At 40.1% G+C, this 13609-nt stretch overlaps 2 protein-coding genes across 7 annotated transcripts in view; both read left to right on the forward strand.

The window, feature by feature from the left end:
- The first annotated feature begins 587 nt into the window (after positions 1-587).
- rnf170 (ring finger protein 170) lies at positions 588-6153 on the forward strand. 4 transcript variants are annotated; one of them, XM_050053667.1, is made up of 7 exons: positions 588-883; positions 2213-2376; positions 2934-3009; positions 3699-3813; positions 4592-4665; positions 4913-5044; positions 5324-6153. In XM_050053667.1, exons 2-7 carry the CDS (start codon positions 2237-2239, stop codon positions 5591-5593), a joined length of 807 nt encoding a protein of 268 aa, XP_049909624.1. In that variant the 5' UTR covers positions 588-883; positions 2213-2236; the 3' UTR covers positions 5594-6153. The 4 variants fall into 4 exon arrangements, with proteins under 4 accessions (XP_049909624.1, XP_049909626.1, XP_049909623.1 ...); XM_050053669.1 differs by having other exon boundaries at positions 588-795; positions 4913-5048; XM_050053666.1 differs by having other exon boundaries at positions 588-795.
- Positions 6154-9869: 3716 nt separating this feature from the next.
- hook3 (hook microtubule-tethering protein 3) overlaps positions 9870-13609 on the forward strand; it is a 30907-nt gene continuing 27167 nt past the window's right edge. For all 3 annotated transcript variants that reach the window (XM_050052878.1, XM_050052880.1, XM_050052879.1), the window contains exon 1: positions 9870-10033. In XM_050052878.1, coding sequence (XP_049908835.1) covers positions 9977-10033 — 57 coding nt within the window. In that variant the 5' untranslated portion in view covers positions 9870-9976. The remainder of the gene's footprint in view (positions 10034-13609) is intronic.

Here is a 13609-nt window from a genome sequence, read left to right on the forward strand (position 1 = left end):
AGAATATGTCTTTAACCCTTGTTGTTTATTATTTGTTTAGGCTGCACACAATCTTTTGGTCACTTTCACTTCCAGTAGTAATTGGCACAGGCGTGGCTGTGGTTTCACATTATTTTATCCATTCATTCACTGGTGTGACGACTTTTTAGACAAAGAAGGTGAGTTTTTTGTTGACCGTAACTGCAATCGAGTCATCACATCATGTAAAATTTAATTTCATCCCGTTATAAATCATAAAAACGCATCTTTGAACTACAGCATAGATTTCTTTGAACGTGACACAGTTAAGAGCCTACTCAGCCTCTCAGCGGATTTTTTCATTGATAATCGTCACTCCACCCCTTTTCACTGACTAGTTAAGAACAGTCCCTAATTATTATTCATTTCTTATTTATGTTTATTCATTTTGTTTTAATTTACTTATTTATTCACTCATGTATTTATTTAGTTGGTTGGTTGGTTGGTTCTGTAGTTATTCATATTTTTCATTATTTCTGATTGACCTGTTAGAGTGTAAAATTGCCCGTTGCGCTTCTATTATGCTTGAACCGCTTTTCTTTTCAACTCGCGCTCTTACCGTAATACCTAGTATAGCTATGGCTTATATGACCATCTTTTCCCAAGTGTCCGCTTTTCTGTCGGCTTTTGGGAGAAGTGTGCCTTCATCACTTCCTGTTGGAGAGGGATTTCATGATTAAGTTTCGCTTCACGATGAATAGATTTCTGACAGAAAGGGCTTCCTGGCAGAAGCGCAGTGGTCAGACCCAAGACGTTGTTGGATAACCAGGCAAAACGGTAGCTATGTTTATGATTGAGCTGCGAGCCGAGCCATAATGGCCAGGCTGAGCCCGCGTTTACAGGACCAGTTATTTGTCTTTTATCGGTGTGTAATATCTCTAGCTACTGTCCAGCGACTGCTGTGCTTCATGAAAAGACACAATGTTGGCTAGCAACGTCAGCAGTTTTCATAGATGAATTACAACGCATCATTAGCGAGTTAAAGCTAACTACTCCATGCTAACGCTAAACTTAGCTAGCAGTGCGTTACTGTAACTTAACTGTACGCTTGTGACAGACAGTGCCGGTTGAGAGTGACAGGAAAGTAGACAACAACAGCCTCCTAGATATGTTGTGGTTCTAGTAACGTTGTCAGGTTTGATAATAATTGTAAATGCCATATAAGTCCAGCAATGCTAACTAGTTGTGTTAGATATGCTAACGATAAGAAGGCTTCAAGACACAGTAATGGTGTAGCTAAGGTTGGTAAACTAATGTAGAAGGAAAAAAGGCTGTAATGACTCTAGGTTTGTACTTAATACTGAAAATGACACTTGGTTTCATACCCTTAATTTGTTGAAGCAGTTTGATAAGTTAGAAATGACAGGACTTCTTATACTTGGCTGTCACTGAGGACATTGACAGCGTATAACTTAAGTCAGACTAGTTTTGTTCCTCTGTGCAGCTCTTGCTAAAAGTCCATTATATTTTCAATTTGTCCACTTAAAATTCCTTCATTGCGTAGTAATTTGGAAAACTGGTAGCACTGCTGACTATATAGTGAGCCCAAATTGTGAACACTAGGAATGAACAGCATTAGCAGTTGGCTGTGTACTAGTATTTAGAGAACTTACAGATTATGTAGAGCAGTTGACACTCACTGAAACACTACCACAAATAATATCAATATTGGACATAGTAATAATTCAGTTTATCCTCCTTAGACCCTGTGTCCTCGTGAGGACATCACATTTTGGGTTTACTTGACCTTATACTTCATTCTGCTTAACTAAAACCTGTTGTCCTCGTCCAAACCTGATCACATTTTATGGTTGAAACATGTTTATGTCTGTAGTTTGGTATGGTGACAAATTTGATTAATTTTAGCAACAGTAACAAGATAAGACGCTGTTAATTAGGAAGTACTCCTCTGAAGACATTGGGACTTCATCATCGTTTTGTTTGAGGACGCTAGGACTTTACTGTTGTCTCGTTTGAGGACATTAGGGCCTAATTAGTGTTGACAGTGTTAAGTTTTTCATACTTATCGGGTCCTGCTGATCCCAAATAGCTAGGAGCAATTTAAATGCATACTAAATAACATTTCAGGCTTGAGGAGAGTTCTTTTCTTTTACTATTTTACATTAGATAGGGATCAAAAGCAGAATGCGGTCCAGTGAAATGCTAACCTTTCTCCCCCCTCTTTGTTTTGCAGTGTTGTAGACTATGAGTGTGGGTGATGGAGGACAGTCAATGTGGGGATCTGGACTACCTGATCCAAGATGAGGACACCCTCATTGAAGGTGTCAGCAACCAAGTCTTATTTGTTGTGGTGCTAAGTGTCACCTTCCTCGCAGGCCTCCTCACTCTGCTCTTCAGGTAAATTCAAACCTAGGATGATATTTATATAACGTAATGTCACAAATGTTGACAGAAAACAGCGATTAATACATGTCTTTTTACCTAATCATGTACAGCTTGCCCAATAAATAAGTTTCACAGCTTCCCTGCTAGCTTTCACATAGGAGAACGTGTCTTTACAGTTAGTTTGCCCGATAGCACAGCTCGGCATTAACATTAATTTAACTGCTGTACTGTATTATAAATCTTCCATGATTCAAATTTAGGCAGCCAGCACTGCAAGCTTTGTTTTACATCTCTTCTGTGCGTTGCCATTCCTTCTGTTAGTGGCTATCTTTAACTGTGTGATAGAAATGGTTTTTCCCATATAGTTGTACAGTGAAACAGAATTCTGTTTTGTAACGTAGCTTGTAGCTGACAAAATAATACTGTTAACAAAACTTTGCTTGGTGTCTTCTATTAGCTTTCTAGTTAAATTAAAATAAAAATCGTCTTGACAGTTTGCTTAGCTTTATGTGCTGTTGTTACACTCATAAGTTTCAGTTTTGGAATACTAGGTTTTGGGTTTTTTGCAGACAAGAAGAGCAGAACATCCATCCAGAGAATCAGGAGCATGTTCGAGCCGTCCGGCAACAACTCCAAACAGAACAGGTACGCAGGCAAACACAAGTCAAGCCCTTCCACCTAAATATGGTTGACAAAGATGGCATGCAATCAACAAATCTGTTGAAATTATTATATCTTTTTTAATGAATTCACTATTCGATCATAGTAAGCCTTGCAACTTCACTACCTTTCTGTTTTGGGCAACTGTACTTTGTATCAGACATCAACATAGACCTTGGACATTATGTGTCATGTCAAACAATAGAACCCAATTGTTTTCAAATACCTGCAAAAGTATCATTTCACAATTCAGTGCAAGGGACCAGTTTGTAAATCATATTGTGACCTGGAGGCCAGCCCTCCTTTCACATTTTTTAGCTGAACCAAAAGTAATATTATGCTAGTATCTTATCTGTATCAACAACAAGGAAGCAAGCCTTAGAATAATACACTCTGTTATTGTATAAAAACGCGTTTAGTGTTAGTTGTATAGTGTTAGATCGCTGTTTAATTATTTAGGCTACAAAGTAGTAGAAAGCCAGGGATGTAAATTGAAAAGTGTACAGGAAGTTGCAAATGGGCTTTTTTTTTTTAATTTACCATGAACAAATTCTACATGTTTAAAGGAAAAACTTTACCTTCTCTGAATATATTTTGCAGCAAGGTCTAGTTTTGCAGGATTGATGACTGGCTTTTTCTTTTTGATTTTTATGTTTTTGATTTCATTCTGTCAGGATGAAAATCCTCAGGCGGAGGCCAGGCAGCAGTATTACACAGACATGTCTTGTCCTGTGTGTTTACAGCAGGCTGTTCTGCCTGTGGAAACCAATTGTGGACATCTTTTCTGTGGTAAGACTGTTGTGCAGATTCCGGTCATGCAGCAAAACTGAACTTATACATTTTAAAACGGAGAGAAATTTTGAAGCAAATCGGTTATTGTCACTTCTGGGTATGTTTTCTTAGCTGTATTCTGTTAGCATAAGCTGACATGGCTTAGCTATAGATACTTACAAGTCAGAATAAATGTAGAATTCACTTGCAAAAATTAAAATTAATCAAAGATAACAGAGGAGTATATCCTCCTGAGACTGTGGACTTCACATTTTGGGTTTACTTGACCTTATACTTTTTTCTACTTATCTCAAGCCTGTTGTCCTCATTCATGGACCCTTTTTTTGCCATCTAGTGGTAGTAAGAGCACAATACACTAATCCATCTACAAACAAGATGGCAGCCATCTCTGCCAAGTCAGTCTGCAGCCGATCCTGACACAAAATTGGGTCCAAAACCTGATCACATTGTGCGGTTAAAACTTGGTTATTTGTAATGAATAATGTTTGTAGTTTGATATGGCAACACATTTGTCCATATTTAGCAACAGTAACAAGTTTAGACACTGTTAATGAGGAAGTACTCATTTGAGGGCATTGGGACTTAATTATCGTTGACAATGTTTAGTTTTTAATACTTATCGGGTCCTACTGATCCCAAATAGCTAGGAGGAATTAAAAATGCACACCAAACAAAAGTTAGGGTCTCAGGAGAACATGTCTAAAATACTTAAAAATTCTTTTATTTGTGCTAATGCTGGGTTCATGTTGTAAAGTGCTGTCTTCTTCCTGCATAGGCTCCTGCATTATAGCCTACTGGAGGTATGGCACATGGCTGGGTGCTATTAACTGCCCCATCTGCAGACAAATGGTGAGACTGATGTTGGATGTAGAGTCGTTAACCTGAGCTTTTATGTTATGTGAGATACCAGGTTTACATGTAGCTTTGAGTGCTGCTTGCTTCCAGATTGTTCATCTGTTAGGACTTGTTGTCATGTTTGTCTCTACTTCTAAAATACCTTTAATTTTGTTTTCTGTCACTGTTCATGTAAGTGTATGCCACAGAATTCCTTTTTGTCATGTCTAATGTCAAGTTGTTTTTTCTCACCCCTGCCCAGGTAACGTTGCTCTTCCCACTATTTCATGAGCACGCCAGTCCTCAGAGGGTCCAAGATGGCGAGGCAGAACCCCAGCTGATATTATCAGACATTAACGATTACAACCGCAGGTTCTCAGGCCAGCCAAGATCTGTGGGTACACTGCAAACAGATACATATTACTGCTAGAAACAGTTTTGTTGTCCTGTTACAACAGTTATTCAAATATGCTAATAGCAGTATCAAAACTATGCTTCAGTATTAAAACTTAAACACAATTTTCTTATTAATTTTTCTCCACACTCTGTAATCTGTGGCTCTGCTGGTAAAAGATACAAGCATGCAAATGAGATATTGACTTGTGCTGTGCATTATAATCAGGGGAGTGTAAATAGAACTTCTCATAATATTTTCTCTCCTCTGTCTTCTCAGTATATGGACAGGCTGCGAGATGTGCCCACCCTGCTTCGTCATGCCTTCAGGGAGATGTTCTCTGTGGGTGGCCTCTTCTGGATGTTCAGGATTCGAATTCTTCTCTGCCTAGTGGGAGCACTCACCTACCTGGCCTCGCCGCTCGACATCCTCCCTGAGGCACTTTTCGGCCTCCTGGGATTCATGGACGATTTCTTTGTGATCCTGCTTCTCTTTGTTTACATCTCTATCATGTACAGAGAGGTGGTTACACAAAGACTGAATGGCTAGGTGTTGACTCATAAAAGTCGCCTTCGCTTGCTCATACCAGAATCGGAAAGAGTGAACGCAGCATCTGAGGTGGACATTGACAGTTGATCAATAATGCCGGTTCTCTCAGAGATGTTTACTTTGAATCCTGAGATGTGACTTAATCATCGGAGAGGGGTGAACTCTGAATGTTGACTCTGTGTATAGAAATCATAAAGGTTCATAGATTGAATGACATAGAGGCGAACAACAATACGGCATAAGGATGGCTGCGTCTGGCTCTATCAGACTCTGCAGTAGGCCTGGGAAATTGTTTTGGTCCATTCACTTGAACGACCAGAATTACTGCCAGCCAATTCTATGACAGCATTGCCAAAAGCAGGTATTTGGTCAATGTGCGTATCATCATAATGGAGACAATTGTGTAACATAATGTGATCTTGAATGTACTGTATTAATGGCAGTGTCTTGATTATGTGCATTTAAAGATCCTGATTGTTCACTGACATATTTGTTTTACTGGAACCACCTTACTGCGACTACTACAGCCTGTTTGGCCAATTAAACTGATGATGCACTTATTTCAGTAACCTATGCGTATTCATAATGACTTGAAAGGCACTTTTCATGCTTCTGTGGAACTCACTGAATCATTTTACTCCCAGCTGTTTACATTTATTGATCAGTTGCTGAAATCTCAACCTTTCTGCATGTGTCCATGTGAACTGACGACGCACAGGACAACCTGACTGTTGCATGATAACTCCTCAGTTGGCAGGTAATTGATCCTAAAAAGGAGGCAACCCAAAGGTGTCAAAGAGCACTTAAAGGTCATGTTGAATGTAAACTTGCTCAACTTGTGAATGTTCACTTACCTTGCCACTTAAAGATAATGGTGAGTTTGGATGTTTGTCTTCTGTACATATCTTACAGTCTTAATCAGGCTCAGTCACAAGACTTTTTAGATTCTCCAATAAATTTTTGGAACATTAATGTCCTACTTAACCTGTTAGTAAAAAGTTAACATTTAAAAATGAAATGTGAAGGAGTAGTTCGGATCTTTTGAAGTGGGCATGTATGAGGTACTTATCTGTAGTAGGTGTATTACCTACAGTGGATGACAGTCGGCACATCCCTAGTTTGGAGAAGCAGACAGGAGTACCCTCACGAAAGCTAAGTCTATTTCTGTGCTCTCATCAAAGCCACCAGACTCCATTGAGAAAAACAGTAATTATAGTAAGTCACTTAATAATAACAACCAAGGCAACAGTAGACCAGCAGCTCCTGAATTCAGCAATGTTAAATTACTTTTTTCTCAGCTGTGCTGGCTTTTAAGAGAGCAACATAACAGTTTCAGTTCCCCATCTGAATCGCTGTCTGGCACCAAGGTAAAGTGGTCAAAATATTCCAAATGTAGTGTACACTTGAGACTTTTTTAGGTGGGTAAAATAATTTTATTGCTCAATCCTACACAGCAGTACATTGCTTAGCTTCTGTGCCAGTACTCCTGTCTGCTTCTCCAAATTGGTGGCATGCTGATTGCCATCTACTGTATGTAATACACTGACTATGGATAAGCACCTCATTCAACCCTGCTTCAAAAGATTTGAACTTTCCCTTTAAAATCTTGTACAGTCTATGACCCAGTTCATTTTATTTGGTAAATATTTTGTAAAGGATATACTGATTTTGAAACCAACGTTTTCTCGGACTAGGTGGGTGTAAAATGAACGAAGGGGATCTTGGACTGTTGAAGGCGATCGATTGGAGAGCTCTGTTAAGGACTTGGTCCACAAAGTAAAAATGCAGTTTTTATTTTCAACCGTTTCAACTGGTGACCCCTTTAGATTTTTATTACATTATTAGTTTATCACAAGAGAGGCCAAAAATGATTATGTATTTTGTGTGGAGGAAGCAAAGTAGAGACAATCAAGAGTCTTCTATTTGTAGATTTATATTTTTCCTGTTCCTGCCCCCCAACATTACTGCCAGTCCATGTGGGGTCCTGACCCCTGAGTCTGAAAATGACTGCTTCAGAGTGGTATCTGAAACTGTATCCAAACCATTTGCTTTCTTGGGGCTCTATTTGCTGAGCATGGACTGGCCTTCATGTTTATGAATAGTAGAAGAAGATGGAGGCTGAGGCTCGTGTTGCAGATCAACAGTCAACTGTAAAATTCATTCAGTTTGTCTGACAGCCTCAGATCACCTAAAACAGGACCTTCAGTCTTCTGTTGGAATGTCCTATTTCAAGCTGCGGCACATACCGGGCTGTGTCATGCCTTTTCCCTGTCGTTACGGATTAGTGTCTCCTGTAGTTTGTCTCTGGGGCGTTTGAGCAACCGCCACCCTTTTGTTTTTGATAGCCAATCTGAAGCTAGTGACAGCAACGTGTTGTGAATGCATCTGGTGCTCTCCAGCTGAGAACTGGTTAGGTGAGAGTCTTGTCCTGATGGGAAAATACTGTGAAGGCTTTAAGAGTCAGTGCATTGGTGTGATCTGCATAGGGATTCCCCCTAAAAACAATTTTGAAAACACAGCTCCAGTGTCAGTCTAGATACTCAGCATCACTATTAATTGAGTTTGATGGTCATGTGATGCTCCAGAAAAATCTGTCCAAGCATCATACAGACTCTACAGTCTCTGAGCACAACCTTCCATCTTTCCACAGAAGTGAGTCAGCTGTGCACTTTCCCAAAACTTGGCTCTGACGCTTCAATAAAAGGGAGTAGATGAGACTGTTATTCATACTGTAGACCACCTCCATTTTGGCTGTAAATCCATGGCTTCATTTTTTCCTGGTATTAACGGAATATTATTTTAGAGAGCTGAAGATGTAACATCCAGTAATTAACAAGAAGACGCACAGATTTGAGGAATTTAATTTTGTGTAGCATAATTATGTTTTCTGCTTTCCTGTGCTAGTAATTATCTCATGACCCCTCAAATTTACCTTGCTACCCAGGTTGGGAACGACTGCCCTTATTAACTATTTTGGGTGACTCCTAACATTTAAATGTTATTTGTGCTTACAAAGACCATTAATGTATTTTCTTTCTCTGCTCCTGCCACAAGAGAGCAAGCCTAGATTACAGGTAGGGCTGAGTACTGTTTAGGAGATTAAGATACCAATACCCCTGAAGTGATACTGTTACCAATGGAGCACATCACAGGTGCGTAGTATAGCCATACTTTATAGTTTTGGTGGCATCTAGGCATGCTTGACTGAATATGTGTTGTAGCTGCTGCAGTAGTGGGCCAACCACATGTTGCATTAAATCAAAGCATGCTTGCGGTGATTGGCTGTGAGCAAAACCCTACCAAAAGCTTATTTTTTCTAGATCTGGATTCAGAAAGGGGAGGCATGGTGTTGCCGCCTCACAGCAAGAGGGCTCTGGGAGCTCCTTCTGTGAGGAGTTTGCGTGTTCCCAGAGTTCTTTCACTGCCTCCCAGTCCAAAGACGTACAGGTTAGTCTCTATTAGTCCCTATGGGTCAGCCCAGTGATAGTCTCGCAACCTGTCCAGGATGTACCCTGCCTCTTGCCCAGTATCAGCTGGGATAGGCCCTAGCACACCCACAACCCTGAACTGGATAAGCAGTTATGGACAATAAATGAATGGATTCAAAAGGTGTCAGATACAGGTATCGTTTGACTTTAGAAGTTTTAGTGTTGGGTTGTTGTGGTCGATACCTTATAGGTATCAACAGCAGTGTAGTTGAGGATTTATGCAGGCACATGGGGTATACCCCGACTTTTTATGGCTATTTACAGGATACCTACCTATCAGCCAAAAAGCCATTGCAATATAAACTAGTGTATACCCACTTCCTCCTCTGTAACCCACCCATCTTCCAAGATGGACACCCATGTCATCACCTACCACTGTACCACTGGGTATAGATACCCAGCCCTAATTAGAGCACAAAGAGGCAACAGGGGCCCAAATTGTCTTTGTGGCAGTTAGACTACTTTGTGGTTATTTGATGATTTTTTGTTTATATTGGCCAAAGGTTTCCTCAGCATTTTTCCCTAAACATGAGGCTCTGTTTTGTGGAGGCTGGTTTTTGCTCCAGGTGAATTCAGCCCTGTAAGCAAGTGCCTTTTTTTTGCTTCTGGAGGAGCTATAAGAAAATACACTGCACAGTCAACACCTTTTATGTGTCATTCAAGGCCATCAGCAAAATTTCTTTGAGTTTTTTTCCTTTAATAGTGGGAGTTTTCCTTTATGCGTAGCAGACTCCGCCCACACAGCCCTCCTCTGGCAGACGCCGGACAAGCGAAGCAGCGAACCCGACTATTGGCCGACGGATTGCGAGACACCCAGAGATCTCGGGAGTACATGAAGCCGACTGTTAACTTCAGGCTCTGTTCACCACACAAAGTCGGTTTACATTAGGTAACGATGACTACAACGGGGTCCTTGGATCGAATGGAGTTGTGTGAAAGCCTCCTGACATGGGTAGGTGATAAAATATGAAGTTTTGGGTGGTTCTTTCCACTGACAGACAGTTCTCCGGCGCCGGCGACGCTAGCTAGCATACAAAGCTAATGCTAGCTCGGTTAGCTAGCGGGCGAGCATTAGCATGCTAGAGGAAAATGACACGGGCTCACGTTGGTTACGTATGCAGGCCAGCTGTTTGCTGCTTTAGCTGCTGATGTGTCGCCAGAAAAACACCTACACAGTCAAGATTGCAATTTACAGCGCCAGCCCTGTACAATAGGGTATTTATTTAGCTAGCTCAACTTTCCCAGTGCTCTTTTGTATCGTGTAACGAAGGGGATCAGACGGCAGAGACGTTGGCCTTGTTATGGTTCACCGCTTCTTTAGCGAAGGCTTTTTTCCTCTGGATTGAGCCGAAAACGCTACAGCCTGGTGTCTGCTTTGAGTCTGAATTCCTGTCATTGTTGACCAATATATCAGCATGTCCGCTTTCCCTTCCCCATTCCTCTCGATCAGACACGTAAAATACAGAGTAGCCTCCTTGGCTTGGATACATATCGTCGACGTTACCCTGGATGTTTCTAGTCAAAGCTTGCAAACAGATATCAAGTGGGAAAAGGCACTAGGTTGCAGGATCACATGCTACCGATTGGTGCATGTTTACATTGTTTAATGCTTTGATAAACATAGAGCAGACGTGGTTCAAGTCTGTGAAGAAAATGCTGATGTGAATATGATATCCACTGGTCATGCCACACATCTGAAGAGTGACATGAATCCAGAAAAGTCCAGAATCTTATTGATAAGGAAAAGTGTATTTGTGATGCTTTACTCAGATGTCAGAACTGTGAATGGATTTGCTGACATGGCATGTGATGGAAACTGTGCAGAGGTACTGTGCAGAGGTTTTCACTATACACCAATGGCATACATTAAATGTCCATAGTGCATAGTCATGTGCTTCTTTACACGTAACATACCCTAATCATGCTTGAAATTGTAATAGATTGAAACTGAGGAGTAGGTCTCTCAGAGTAGGTGTGCTAACAGTGACATTTACATGCATCACTGTCGCCCCCTCCTCTTATTGTCACAGCTTGGCTCATGTATGGCAACTCAGAATGTCATTTCTTCATGTTCCTAGTTGATGTGGCTGGCAGACATTCCTCACATACCTGTATTCTGTGAAGTCACAGCAGTGAGTGTGACTGATTGTAACTAAAGCGCATGAGATTGTACTGCATCTCTTATGAAACAGCAGTGGAGATAACGAGGCAACTGTGTCTGCGTTTGTGCAATAAGAGGTCCGAGTTGTTTTGATTGAAAGGATACTGAAAAACTCAAAGCTCCATCTAAGTAGTGGCTTATTCGTTATGTTATATCATATAATAAATACATTAATTACAGCAATATAAGAAGCCACAGTACTAAGTTAGTGTATTTATGATTGTAGTATTTGGTCAGAATGGCTGTCTCATCCACATACATAATGTGATGCTCCCCTTAATAATATTCTGTTCAAATAAAAGTCTTCTGGCAAAATAAGTTCAGCATATCTTGCTTAACTTTTCTTTTAAATGTGATTTAACACGAGCAGCCACACAAGAAATGAATAGTCTGAAATTGCCAAAAATGTCAATTTAATATCAGGGTGTGATTAGAGGAGTAACCAAGAATACCATTATGATCAGACAGTCAAACCTTTTGGTACATCAGTTTTTAATTCTCCGTCTTTTCAGTACCAAGTCGTTAGTGTTCCTGGTTGTTCATCATCCAACCATAAAAGTATAAAGGACGTTTTAGGGGTTGCAATCAATGTATCATACCTACACCAAGGGACGATACGAAACTTCCATGTAACAATTTTCCTGGCTAAAATAATTGCGATTCATGATATTATCTTCATATGTTTGCTTAAAACTCCTAAAGTGGCACTAAAACATACAGGAAATCACTTAATGGTACATTTTGTGAAGAAACATATTTCTATTGTATCACAGATAAGGACACACATTGTTTTTTTAGTGAACAACCTTTTTAGGGAAAAACAATTTTAAATAGTGTTTGCAGCCTTTATTTGCAGAGTCTCTTTATCATTGGTTGCCCAGCAGTTTCAGGGTGCTGCAGGACATAATATTCTTGATTATCCAGATAATGGAAATTCACCTCAATTAACTTGTTGTGAGTGTTTTTTATCGCCATCCAAGATAAAATTGTAAATCAACCCATCCTGACCTGTAGGCACGACTCATTTCATGGTACCAGTGTGGAAAGTATATCCAGATGTCAGCCAAGTGCCAGTTAGTCTTTGATGTGACTTTAGAGTTTATCTGCTGTCAGACATTTTTTTCATCCAGTGGCTCTTGCCTGTTACGTAAACCCGTTTGTCTAATAAGATAACGAGATGCAAGTGATACATTGACATCTCATGACACTGTAGTCAGTCACTGGACAGAAAATACAATTTTTCCTTGTTTACCAAAATCTTTGTGCCTAGAATAGTATATTTGGTTTCCAAGAAAAATATTGATTTCAATTAAGCAGAGCTCTTGACATGGCTGTAGCTGCATAAACTGTCTTGTAATTACACATTGTGCTTCAATTAAAGTAATTAAGCATTTCCTACAGACAAGACAGCTTAAAAAGTATCATGTCTGACATTTATGGCTCACTCATGCCTTACACTGTAATGATGCGCTGCTTGCACATCACCAAAGCGACTAGGTGCATTGGTTGCATTGTGGCGTGGTTATTTTTGTAGTACATATTTTTGTAGCTGAAACCACTTCAACGGGCACCACATGCACATTCACTGTTCCTCTCAAAGTTGGCACGAATGGCATTGGTATGCTGTTCTTCCTTTAGGAGAAACACATATAATCAAACCTAAGAGCTGACTGATGTACTGCATGATGCAACCCTAATGTGGACATAATTTAAAGGGACAAGTATCCACTTCACAATGATCACCAGTCCTAGTTGTGTGACACACACTTTTTCCACAGCTCGATAGTATCCTTTCCGAACTGTTTCCACAAACTCTTAGGTATGGGTTTCCTTTTTCAGGCTGCCCTGTCTGATTTGTGTATATCCATAGTGTCAGTATTTTCATGGATATTGTTTTTGTTTCACTAGTTTAAGTCTGTGGTTTTTCATAAATGAACACAGACTAATTTCTAATAGATAAGAAATTTAGTTGACGCTGAATTTCTCGTGTTTATATAGCCTACTATTCTGTGGCCCTGTGTGTGCTGCCACGAAATTGTTGTCCATTGTACAAACTGTTTAGGCCTCATTCACTGTCAGACATTGTCATTTTTCAATGAAGGTATTAGTTTTAGAGGACAATCCCCATTGTAATCCAGGCAGTGTCTCTTGAACGTCTTTCAGTTAAACTCCATTGAGCTCTCTTATCTGCCCTTTTATCAGATTGCTATGGATGACGTGATCAAAGCAGTCTGTATGTAATCTGGTTAGACCGTGGTACATGAGCAAATCTTGCTGAACTAGAACTTCAAAATCCCTCAGATCACATGATGCTTTGTTTCCAGATTAATTGGTTTTCAATCATCACATTGCAGTTTACAGACTTGG

Source organism: Epinephelus moara, chromosome 9, assembly GCF_006386435.1.
Source record: "Epinephelus moara isolate mb chromosome 9, YSFRI_EMoa_1.0, whole genome shotgun sequence".
Lineage (NCBI taxonomy): Eukaryota > Metazoa > Chordata > Actinopteri > Perciformes > Serranidae > Epinephelus > Epinephelus moara.

Coding starts and splice junctions, on each gene's coding strand:
- rnf170 (XM_050053667.1), top strand. CDS start 2,237: ATGGAGGACAGTCAATGTGGGGATCTGGACTACCTGATCCAAGATGAG. Junction 2,377..2,933: donor CTCCTCACTCTGCTCTTCAG/GTAAATTCAAAC, acceptor GGTTTTTTGCAG/ACAAGAAGAGCAGAACATCC. Junction 3,010..3,698: donor AACAACTCCAAACAGAACAG/GTACGCAGGCAA, acceptor TCATTCTGTCAG/GATGAAAATCCTCAGGCGGA.